General features: G+C 59.4%; 4 protein-coding genes across 4 annotated transcripts; 2 read left to right on the top strand and 2 right to left on the bottom strand.

Annotated features, from left to right (window-relative positions):
* Positions 1-182: 182 nt before the first annotated feature.
* Positions 183-1,307, bottom strand: EHS24_006557 (uncharacterized protein; the record flags this gene model as incomplete). The annotated part of the gene is made up of 1 exon (XM_028621978.1): positions 183-1,307. One exon carries the CDS (start codon positions 1,305-1,307, stop codon positions 183-185), a length of 1,125 nt encoding a protein of 374 aa, XP_028478430.1.
* Positions 1,308-3,075: 1,768 nt separating this feature from the next.
* Positions 3,076-3,824, bottom strand: EHS24_006558 (uncharacterized protein; the record flags this gene model as incomplete). The annotated part of the gene is made up of 3 exons (XM_028621979.1): positions 3,076-3,162; positions 3,201-3,395; positions 3,591-3,824. 3 exons carry the CDS (start codon positions 3,822-3,824, stop codon positions 3,076-3,078), a joined length of 516 nt encoding a protein of 171 aa, XP_028478431.1.
* A 333-nt stretch (positions 3,825-4,157) lies between these two features.
* On the top strand, positions 4,158-5,944 carry EHS24_006559 (uncharacterized protein; the record flags this gene model as incomplete). Its single annotated transcript, XM_028621980.1, has 3 exons — positions 4,158-4,646; positions 4,685-5,511; positions 5,569-5,944. 3 exons carry the CDS (start codon positions 4,158-4,160, stop codon positions 5,942-5,944), a joined length of 1,692 nt encoding a protein of 563 aa, XP_028478432.1.
* Positions 5,945-8,341: 2,397 nt separating this feature from the next.
* On the top strand, positions 8,342-9,491 carry EHS24_006560 (uncharacterized protein; the record flags this gene model as incomplete). The annotated part of the gene is made up of 2 exons (XM_028621981.1): positions 8,342-8,502; positions 8,561-9,491. 2 exons carry the CDS (start codon positions 8,342-8,344, stop codon positions 9,489-9,491), a joined length of 1,092 nt encoding a protein of 363 aa, XP_028478433.1.
* Positions 9,492-11,798: the final 2,307 nt, after the last annotated feature.

Genomic DNA, 11,798 nt, shown 5'->3' on the forward strand with positions numbered 1-11,798 from the left:
ACCATAGACATGCAAGATTAATCGCACACCACGCGTTGGGCTGTTCAGACATCATACAAGTGGTATGGCGGTCAGTCAGGCCAAGTTGTGTTACACGAGCACTTGAAGGAGTTTGCGCAGCCACCCCCACACCAGATTGCATCACTCAGCACGACGTTGGGCTAGCCCAACGTACCCGCTTGCTACACCGGCCCCACGGTCTCCAACTCAAACTGCTTGCCACCCACAATCTTCCTATACGCCTCCCTGGTGACAAACCGCACACTCTGCGCTGCCTCCTCGATGCGCGCATCCTCCCACCCAGCCACCTCCGCCAAGGGGTGGTTGCGCGTCGGAAATTCGCGCCCGGCCTTGCTCGTCTCCACCGCATGGTACCGGATCGCGGCCTCGGGGTCGTCTGGGTGGACGACGGGCGCGTGCGAGTGGTTCCCGCCGCCAGAGTAGGCGTGCGTGTGCCCGCGCAGTAGGTCGGCGCCGACGACGGTCGTGGGCATGGCAGCGGACGACTGCAGCACCTTCATGGCCAGGTGGGTGAAGATCTCCGTCGCGGGGAAGAGGGAGCGGTACCCGGGGATGGTGGTGCGCGAGGGCGAGTCGCCCGTCGGCGAGTAGGTGTACCGCTTGTCGTGGGTGAAGATGACCACGAGCTCCGAGACGGTGTTGATGTCAGGCACCATGAAGCTCTTCTGGAACACAATGTCCCCGTTGTCGTCAAAGGGAATGTTGAACACGACCTTGCCCATGGTGACACTGTCGCTGACGTTGAACGCGCCAGACCGGCGGGTGTCGTACAGCTCATCGTCGAAGAACACCGTCGTGCTACTTGGGTACCGCAAGGCCTTGACGTTGCGCGAGGTCGCGTACCGCACCGCGTCGAGAGTATCGCGCAGCCCAAGGCCGGATAATGGCGGTGCTGGGAAGAGGTCTACGCCGACATGGTCGACGACGGCCGTACCTTCCAAAGCCGTCGACAGCCTGTTGACGATGGTGACTTGTGACGGCGTTGGGTCGAGCGAGGGCACGCGCAGGGCCAAGGGCGGCGACAGCTGGAACATGGACAGCGTGTCACAGTCGCCATTATGGTAGTGCATCAAGCGCGGGATCCTCCCGCCGGTGACCACGGATGTGATAGTGAGCAGCCCGCCTGGGTTGGAAGGGTTTGTCCGGACAGCAACGTGCTCCGCGAGGACGGCGTCGGCGCGCGCACAGAACTCAGTGCTGGCGCCACGCAGGGCGAGGAGAGCGGCGTGTGGGGCATAAGTGAATACGAGGTCGATGATGTGGGGGTAGGATGAATGGTCGAGCATGGTGACTACCGAGAATGGGACTTTGGGCAACGTTGGTTTCGACGCGTTCCATGATCCATGACGCGTCCCTGCTCTGATCTCTGATCTCTTGGCAAGATCCGCCGCCGGAAGCATGCAAACCGTAGCCCGTTCGACAGTTCGAATCACATTCGCATCGGTCAGCATGTTTTTGCGACAAAAACCATAGTGCGTATTTCGAGCAACCGGGAAACGCGCTATCGGCTGGACTCCTAGTTTCCTCCGCCAGATAGTGTGTTGTCACCACATCCCTTACCCTTGGTGCCGGCTGTGATGCGCTTAACATCGTTATGATGCGGACTCGCCAGCTCGCCAGGCCGCCATGGGCCGACGTCCAAGACCCAAGATCCAGCTGTGCGCTTATACATGCCCTAAACAAGGCGATCACGATCAACGGGGGGGGGCGCGGGATGATTGCATGCGAGAGACTATGATGACAGAAGGGTGGCAAACATGATACAACTCGAACTACTGGCGTTGATGTGCTTGAACGAGGCTCGGGAGATGACGCGGTGTCGGTGAACGGGAGGACGGCGACCTCGGTGTATGTCTGTGTGGGCGCCTGTCGTCCCCAGTCCCTCTGTTTTCCCATCACCCAGCCCCATACCTCGCCGCCATGATAGCAGCGCTAATCGCCTTTGCGCGCCGCTTACACGGCCCACACCAATGCACGGGACAGTACCAGCACCGCATACAGCTCGCCTCTGGCCGCTCGATCTCGCCAGTCTCGCAGCTGGGGCACGGGTACGCTGGTCGCACGGGGTGGCGCGGGCAGGGGACAAGGGCAAATGCGTCTTGCTCTTCAAGCTGCTCGGCTGTGGCTGTGGGTGACTTGTGCGCGAGGATAAAGCCATGGCACCGCGTCGGAGTCTGGGGTTCGTGTGCATCTTCGGAGGCCTTTGAGGCAGAGTGATTCGGCCACGAGCCCGGCACGGCGGGGGACTGTGTGCGTTGTGGTTGCTCTTGTTCTTCGAGCACGGTTGGTGGTTGCGGTGAGGGTGGCTGCGTAGGGGTGTGGGCTGATGGCTGGCCGTCTGGTGATGGGCGAGCCGCTGTTGATTCCAAGCTCATACGCCTGGTGGCCTGCTCGGACTGTGGTCGCGGGCTACGTGTGCTCACCACTGGCGGCGTCGCCTTGCGTGGTATTGGGTTTGAGCGCGGTGTGCGTGTCATGGCCACGGGTGCCGGGTCGAACGTGTTCATCGCAGCCATCATGGTGCGAGCGGACGGTGCCAATGTGGGCGGTGGTGGTGGCAAAACAGCGCCGACAGCCGGCGGCGGGTTATAAGTATGGCGTTAAGAGCTTCTCGGCATGTCCGTGCTTGGTAGGGACGGCCAGCTCCGTGCGTCAGTGGGCGCATCAGTGATGCAGTGGGCGACGAGAGAAGCATTCTGGGAAACAGACTTCTTTGTCCGAGACCGCAGCGGCGGTGGGCAACTGCAAGATCTTCCCATCTCCAACGTACGTCACTGAAATGTACGCGAAGGCAGCGTGTCGACAAAATCCCGACAAGGACATGGCGTGGTGAGTGCCGTGAGGCGGTGTGAAGAGGGGGGAAGGGTGTGTGCATTGCTGGGTGACATAGCCCCCCATGTAGGCATTTCTCACGACAGTGTGTAGTGGCTTCGCGCGCTCTCGTCACAGTTCTTCAGGAGTCGACAATTCATGTTCTGGTACCCTCAGGTACCCATCAGAACAAGGAGCATACCATTTACATCCCCACAACACACGCTGTCCCATTTGGCTTGATCATCCAGTGCGGAGGATGACGTGCACGCCCGAGTCGGACTCGATGAGCGGGCTCAGCTGTCCCGGCTGGAGGGCGTAGGTAGCGTCCTGCAACGGTCAGCGACGGCTGTGTCCCAAATCCTCACCTCGAAGCTCTTCTGCATCATTCCGTGGCCGAACCAGCCGAGGTCGCCGCCCTTTTTGGCGCTCGAGCAGTCGCTGTCGACAGCGGCAATCTTGGCAAACTCGGAAGCCATCTGGTCGGGAGGGAGCGACTGGAGGCGGTCGACATGAGCCTGGATCTGGGCGCGGGCCTCGGGGAGGGTGCGGGTGATGTTGGCCTAGGGTGTGAGCTCGATATACATAAGGTGGGCGTAGTGGTGGGGACAAATTATTGAGCAACGTAGAGACAACAACAACAACACGATGCGCAAGAAGCGACAAATGTGACGCCATTGTTTTGCGGCACGCTCACGTTCGACGCCCACTGCGCGCGACCATCTCACCACCACAGGCCACAGGACAGAGTCACTCACCTGCTTCCAGCTCGAAGGACGGCGGGAGCCAGTGTGCTTTGCGAGAATGTGGCTAGCGCGGACCTGGCCATCGGGACGACCGCCGGACTGCTGGAGGTACTGGGCGCCAGGGAGAGCGCGGACCTGGTCCTCAGTCATGCCGTGGGGTGGTTCCCATGTGGACTCGTTTGAGGACTGGTTGTAAAAGTAAGGGAGCTTGCGCGAGTTTGAGAAACGGACTTCCCAGCCGGACATGGTGGATGATGGATAAGGATGATGAGACGGGAGAGATGTATCGTTAGTGGTCGTCGTTCCAACCAGTGGGACGTGGGGGGAATGGGTGCGTGGGCGATTTTGTAAATGACGTCAGCGGCAGTTTACTAATAACCAATTAGAGACTCATTTGTAATTATGATTAGTAGATATATTTCTATTTGGTCCTCCCGTCCTGATGAGGAGAGATCAATTCAATTGACCCATCTTTCATCGTCTCGTCCACTTGTCACCGTCAACAAGGCTCTACACGCCGTCGTCCTCTTCATCCCCCTCTCATACCCACCCGCCCGTAAGGACGGGCGCGGAACCCTCATGCTCGACGTCCTCTTCCCCGTCATCGCCCTCGTCCTCCTCTTCCACGCTCTCCGCCACGCCCCCGCATTCCTCGCGTCATCGTCGGCAAACTATGGACTGAGGAATCGATCCTTGCCCGCCGCGTACCGTCTCGCTCCACGCGCAGAGTGGCTTGTGGAACGCAGCAGCATTACTGTATCTGCTACAACGACAGCGCTCAACCCCGTTCCCAAAAGGATCGCATCTGGGCTTGGCAACAATGCGCGCATTCTGGCGAAACGGTTCTACGACGCCGGAGTGTTGTTTGGCATCGTTGGCGGAGTGGTTGGCGTTGCTGGCGCCGTATGGGCGTTGGCAAGAGTCTGGCTGGCAGTATGGGACGAGGTGGAAGCTCATGCTCAAGTTCAGAGCGTCCCAGTGCCGGCGCTCGTTCGACGTGCGGTGACCGCGATTGCCCAGGTACCGGTCCCGAAACTGCACACGGCCAACGCCGGGCTTCAACCATTGGTGAGCCAGCGATTTCACGTGCTGTAGCTAACCACCAGATACCTGGAGTCACGACTCCACTCTCCCACCTCCCCACGCTCGTCCTCGCGATCGTGCTATGCCAGCTTGTCCACGAGCTCGGACACGCAGTTGCCGCGGCCCTCGACGACGTCACCCCGTCCAAGCTCGCGTTCAGCCTCCACCTCGTCATTCCTTCTGCCTCCGTCATCTTCCCCAGTTCAATCGACTACCTTCCCGGCCGTACACGGGCGCGTATCGCCACTTCGGGACCGTGGCACAACCTTTTGCTATGGGTGACACTCTGGGCACTGGGCGGAGTTGGCAGCAGCGTCTTTTACCAGGACCGCGCAGCAGAAGGGAGGATCGTCTCAGGCTTGGAGCCGGGCGCCGCACTGGCATCTCACCTGCAAAGCGGCGACCTGATCACCCATGTCGACGACAAATTCATCGGCGGCCACGCAGACATTTGGGAGAGGTACCTCACGGGCACAGATACAAGTGCAGCTCACACCGGATGGTGTCTCTCCAAGTGGGAGTTTGCCGAGGCGCCACGAGCCCCCTGCGAGCAGTCCAACCAGATTGCTTTTCAGTTGTCGCCTGCTTCGGGTAATGACAACTTGCGGTGTCTCGAACCACACACCATCCTCGCACACCCTGCCGTGGACTGTCACTGTCCAGTGGCGCAGGTGTGTATCCGCCCTGCGCCGTCCGAGCACATTCTGCGTATCCGTTTCCGACGCGGGTCGAAATGGGACACAATCCTGTGGTCGGGTGAGCGCACAGCCGTGCTTGACCAAGTGCACGTGACGACACATACCCCGCGGCTCTGGGGATCGGCGACTCAGTGGGGGAGCTTGTTCATGACGTGAGTTCAGGAGCACCCACCATGCAGAATGTCTCAGCTGACACATGGCACATCCAGCTACATGAGAATCGCCACGTTGTCACTGTACCTCCTCAACCTCCTCCCGCTGCCACACACAGACGGGATCCAGCTGCTGTCGGCCCTCTTGGCTGGCGGACACCGTGCTATGCGCCCTGCGCGACAGCTTTCCACCCAACAGAGCAGCCGACACCCGACGATCAATCCGTACCGCTACGACGACTCGGATGATTCCGACGATGGCGGCAGCGGAAGCGGTGGGGGTGGACCTGAACCGTCCTGGGCGACAGGACACGGACGACGAGAAGATCTCTGGGCACGTAGATTGAGGAGGGGAGTCGAGGGCACTACGGCTGCGGTAGTTGCCGGGTGGGCGTTGGGATGGGCCATGCTCGGTCTGCTGAGATCGAGTTAGAGGACTTGCGCCACGGTCAAAGTGAAGGCAGTAGAGGTGGCCCTGGGCTGCAGCCCGCATCACCAAGGAGGTGAGGGGCTCCGGCGCACACATTTGAGCGCGCACACCAAGCCTCGGAGGGTATCGATACAGTCTGGAAGCAGTCTTGATACAGTATTGAACTGGTCGAGGCACCTTCGACAGACCATAGAGTCGCACCCCGTCCTGGATCGTGTCTCGTTTGCATGCATGTATCGACACCCTACGTAGATCATGTTTCCAATTCATTCGGGCTCTCGCAAGCCCTCAATCTCAGCTGTGGGTTCAGCCACACAGCTGGTGCACACTTACTTCCAATAATGTTTCACATCAACTCAACTGTGAACATCGCGAGTTGCAACTTCGGAAGTCGACACCGACGTCGTCGCGGGCTTTCCGGCCAGGCATTCCGGGATAGACGCCGCCTTGTGATCAATTTGTTGGCTGTGGCCTGTTGGCGTCTGCCAGGCAGCTGACATGATATTCACACCCAGCGCCAGCCCTACTACTCTGCTGAAACAGGGCTGACGGGTGGGGTTTACCATGGTAAGGCTGTCTTCTCAGGCCGCAATGGATCGGGGCTGGATCTGCTACATTCCGGCATTACCGAACCAACAACCCCAAAGGAATTGCAACAAGCGGCTCTGCCCAATGTCCCCGGCAGTGTGCGTCGGCGTGGTCGTTGCGGGCAGCAACAACCCAACAACCCCCATTGACGCCACGACCCGCCAGACCAGCACGGACCGTATGGCTTCGGATCTCGCTCAGGGAGTGGCATGGGCCTTATGTGCCGTCCAGCTTCCGCGTGCCCAACGACAACAACGGCCGCTCCTACTGGCCGACCAGTTGCGGAGGTGGCGTCTTGGGGGCATAAAGGAACACAGAGGCGGGGCGGGGCCGTGGACTAGAAGCAGTAGAGGACCAGGAGGGGGCAGTAGTTGTTGTTGGGGGGGAGTGTCGGTCGCTTGTGCGCATTCCTGTTTACCCTTGACAGCGGCGCTTACGTCACAGACGTTAGGCTCTGTGGTGAGATGTGCCACTTGCCTGCCTGCTAGCCAAACAAACCCTCCACTTCTTACATTGCAGGTGCATGATACCATCAATATGAGGCAAGAAAACGACCAGCAGTCGCTTGGCATCATCTGGTACTCCTTGAGTCGGCAACCTGCCGTACAAGGCACACCGTAGTTGGCAGCCGTGTGTCTGTCTTGGTTCCTTTCGTGGACGCGTGTTGTGGCATGGACCGGCGTGGGGCCGTAGCCTCCACGCGTGCGTGCCTATATTTCAGCAACATTACCAAAGCCAGCACGCGCGGAGCCACCCGTGTCAGACACCGCGGCGCGAGACACAGTGGGGCGGGTGCGGTATGTGTCTGCTGGTCTTTCGTCTTTTTTATGTCGCTCTGTTTTGCTTCTTTGTTTCATTCCGGTTGCGAGCTCTGACCCAACCGGTGGCATATTGCGGCGAGCTCCGTCAGGCCATTCAGTTAACAGCACACATGCACAAGTACTGGCATAGTGCAAGTTCCAAGGTGGACCACGGTCATGCTTGTATGTGATGCAGTAGGTACAGTACACCGAGCTGTGATGGCAGTAACACTGCTAGGGCTGTCCATCATGTCCCAAAGGGACACAACCCACTATGTTCCAGGTGCAGAGGAAAAAAAAGGGCGGTACCGACGAGTTCCACTAGTAACTGCCGGTTGCCTCAGTTTGACACCCGTGCGTACACTGAGGTTCCAGCTTCCCGGTGGCTTCTGTTGTTGTCCACCTTCCTGATCCCACACCTGCCTGGCTGCCCCCACCCCACTTGGGTTGCGCACTGTCGCATTCCTTTGTGTTCCTCTCCTCGGTAAGCTCGCAGTCGCACTTACCGGGACGCCGCCGCCCACAGGGTGACCCGCTGTCTGCACTGACGCACTGCGCACTGAAGCGCCGCGGACGCACGACGTCGCCCAACGACCGCATGGTGAGGTGGCGCTTCCTAGGGATTGAGGTTAGGGATCGAGCCCATGGGCGGTAGACGAGTATTAAGGGGGTGCGCGCGGGGGAGGCATGCAGGCAGGACCGGGGTGGGCGGCATGGACGGGAGCCCCGCCGGCACTAGCGAGCAACGCATGACCCCCCACTGGAATCCTGCAAGACAACGAGAGACGCAGCCATGAGACACCACCAGAGGCCAGAGACTGGGGGCTGAAGGGTTTATCTTAAGAAACCTGACGCGCTCTGGCGACCCTTTCGCGTGTCCACCCACCCCCTTCCTTTCGACCCCATCCTGTCATCTCATTCTTCCATCATTTGCTGGTCTTGAACCCCCCAACCCAGCCCACTACCAGTCTCGCACGACAACCCCGACTCAACGTCACTACCTTACCTCCGTATGGTGCACATCACGGCCCTCGTGGCATTCGCAGCATTGGCGGCAGGAGTGGTGGCCGAGGACGACAGCTACACGGTTCTCAACGCCAGCTCGCCGTTGCGCATCAGCCAATGCAACGCTGTGCAGTTTCAGTGGACGGGTGGCATTCCGCCCTACCAGGCGTGAGTCAAAGCGAGCAAATACGTTGGCACGGAACGCACAAAGACTAACATGTGGCAGCTTTGTGATCGCCAACGGCACCAACCTGGCTCAGATCGAGAATGCAACCACTGCCACCCGGACCCAGTGGATGGTCACCGAGCCAATGGACACAGTGATCACCTTCCGCGTCGAGGACACGACGGGCACGATCTCCGAGTCCGAGCCACTGGCAGTAACCACCGGTCTGCCAATGTACGAGAACGGAACCTGCGTGACACTGCTGCAGATCGGCTGGAGCGCCAACGTGTACATTTCCTGGGGTTTCCCTCTGGGTGTCCAACTGGCTATCGGTGCCGGTCTGGGGACTTCTCTTTTCCTGGTCGCTCTCCTCGCTATCTACTTGACGTGCTGCATGCGTCCCACTCGCTTCCAACGCCATAGGTACGGAACCTCGTTTGGCAACGGCCCCTCCGCCATGGCCATGACCGGGGGGTCGTTTGACAACACTTTCACCGTCAGCAGGACTGGCAACACGGTCGTTACATACACTTCCCCTCAAGAACCCATCATGGACGACAAGACGGGTGTGGATGGCTACCCGACTTACGCTGCCCACACTCAACCTCCCATGAACCCCTACGCGGCTGCGGACAACGTTGCCCCACCGCTTGCCGACCACAACGGTAACCACCCCTACGCGACCATCAAGGACACCAAAGCCGGCCACGTATCGCGTTCCTCGTCGATCGACCACGGTACCAGTCGGCCCCGTCTCGAGCCCCGCGTCGAGACTCGAGAGGTCCCTGTGGACGATGACGATGATGAGCTCCGGGACGAGTTCCCCTCCAACTCTCGTGGAGGCAGGCAGAAGACGCTAGACTGGCGCGAGGCACTCATGGAGGCGCCCGCACCCGCCCTGCCCCGGCCGTCGATGGGCGGCTCGCCACCAAACTACAACTCCGCCATCCGATCTGCACCCCGTCGCAACCACGGCGGCAACATGGTTTAAGACAAAAGCAGAAGACCTGAGCCCTTGTCACGGCGATCTGGCCGGTAACAGGGAGCGACCGCGTGTTGTGTGGCAGTGCCGCGGCAAAACGCGTTTCGCATGTTGGATTTCGTTCTTCTTCTGGTTCCTTATTCTTCACAATCTTTGTAGAGTCTCGTGCAGGCTGGCCGAGCAAAACACTATCCATACTGTATCACTCGAGCAGGCCTCTGTTTCCCATTGAGAGCGACGGTGGTATCCTGCTAATTGGGTCACATGTGGGGCGCGACCCTTGTGGGCTTCTTGCATCTTGGCTACGTTGGTCCGCCTTGTACCCCGTCCGTGTCAGCCATGTGGCCCCGCCACTGCCGTGTGTTCGAAAATGTGCTCCGTCTCGAGAAAACACGGAGAGGAGGAACTGCACAATCGCAGGTCCCTTGGCCATGCCCTTTCCAGCTTTCGTGTGCAGCGGCCTTCGTTACCATGAATAAGGGCGCCGGTATGGTGAGGATCGAAGCCGGCGTCGGACGTCTCGGCCGCACGGCTGTACCTCACACCCCGTTCCTCACCCGCACGCCCCAAGTTGTGGGTGCGTTGTTGGTCCTTTGAAGGACACCGCCATGCCGCGGCATGGATGGCGCGGTGGTAACTGACTCCGGGGCTGAGCTCGTCGCATTCCTCCAGCACCGACTTGACGCCGCTGTGGGCTGTTGTCGACGCCGACCGAAACAGGCGACACGGCACCACTTTGGCCACGGCGGAGGTGCGGCCCGGAGAGAGGAGAGGAACGGGGGCCGTCGTTTCCCATGCCAACGGCGGCGCACAGATGTTGCACCTACACGTAGAGTCGCGCCTTGGCATTTTGGCGATCCTAACCGTGTTTACTTTGGAGTGGGCTGGACTGGTCCAACGGCGCGTGCGAGACGCCATGGCTGCTGAAAAGGGGTGTGTTGAACCTCGAGCCGATGCTTTGGCACTGGAACCGTACCTGTGGGGGGATGGCAGGGACTGGCTCATGCCAAGTGGACGTAGCGAGTTCGGTCACTACTGCCACCACCACCTTGGGCCGACTTGAGTCTCGGCAAGTGCGACCCTTCTTTACGCCCTTTCATTGTGAGGACCCCATGTTGATGCCGAGTAAGGACTGCCAGTGTCTTGGCAACGCGTGCATTGGATGCCACTGTGCTGCGGGCAGTGGGTATGTGGCGCGCTGCAGAGGGTCGGCAGGGCGGACTTGGACGTCACCGTCAGCCCTCACGGAGTCTGTGCGTGCGAACAGCGCTGTCTCGAGCATTCCTTTGTGGATCATCGGTGCGCATGCACGCTGCGGTGAAGGAAGATACAGAGATGCAGGATTGCCCCAAAAGTCGATGGCTTGTGGCCGTCTGAAATGTGGTATGGTATGCGCCATGGTGGATACCGCCAGGATCGTCGCACAAACAGCAGAACAGAGACAGAGGTACAGAGATCTACATCTACCTCACATTCCCCTTACAATACCGCCAGCACAGACAAACCGGGCCGTCCCGGTATTTGCTGCTGGGGACTGCAGTAGAAGACAGGGCCTGTTGGCACCCAGCCCGTTTGTGCTCGAGACGAGCATGGAAGGATGCTCAATTTGCTTGCATTGTCCCCAGGGGAACTTGTTTCCAGTCCCAGTTCAGATTCCAAACCGCCATTGCGAGCCTCTCACCTACACCAACGTCTCCGCCTCCATGTGGCCATGCACTTACCCCGCATAACCGAAGATAGTAGCCTGACACACGCTACTCCGACTAGGCGACGGGCCACCTAACACCGTAGAGACGTGGAAAACGAATCTGTCGCTGTCGGACCACCTCTCTTGGGCGTGTCAGGCCGGGGGGGGGGGGGGGGGGGTTGTGGATTGTCGGCGATCCCAGTCAGAAAAGAAATCTGCGAGGCTTCCTCTGTGGCAACTCCAGAAGGCCATCTCCGCTTCGATATCAACTAAGGGGGGACACCTTGTGCCCAGCGAAGTGTGTTGAGGACTGCTCAGTGGAGACACAGGGCAGCACCATCGTACTGTCCTCTCATTTAAGAATCCCAACTCGCCAGTTGCCGTCCATAGTACCATAGTAAAGGTATTTGAGGATTAGTCTGATTTCCGCGGCTCTGTAATCTCGAGTGTAGACGGGTGTTCTATATTGTCAGTACTTACAGGGGTTTGATTCTGAAGTGGGGTCCAGCGCACATAAAGCACTGGTTTGACATTTCCTCTCCGACGAGAAGTGTCCCCAAAGACTAGAGATTCGAGAGTCGCTACCCTTTTGTTGTGCACTTGCAGACTTGTCGTTATAAAAAGTGAGT

The sequence above is a fragment of the Apiotrichum porosum genome, assembly GCF_003942205.1.
Source record: "Apiotrichum porosum strain DSM 27194 chromosome Unknown scaffold_3, whole genome shotgun sequence".
NCBI classification, from domain to species: domain Eukaryota; kingdom Fungi; phylum Basidiomycota; class Tremellomycetes; order Trichosporonales; family Trichosporonaceae; genus Apiotrichum; species Apiotrichum porosum.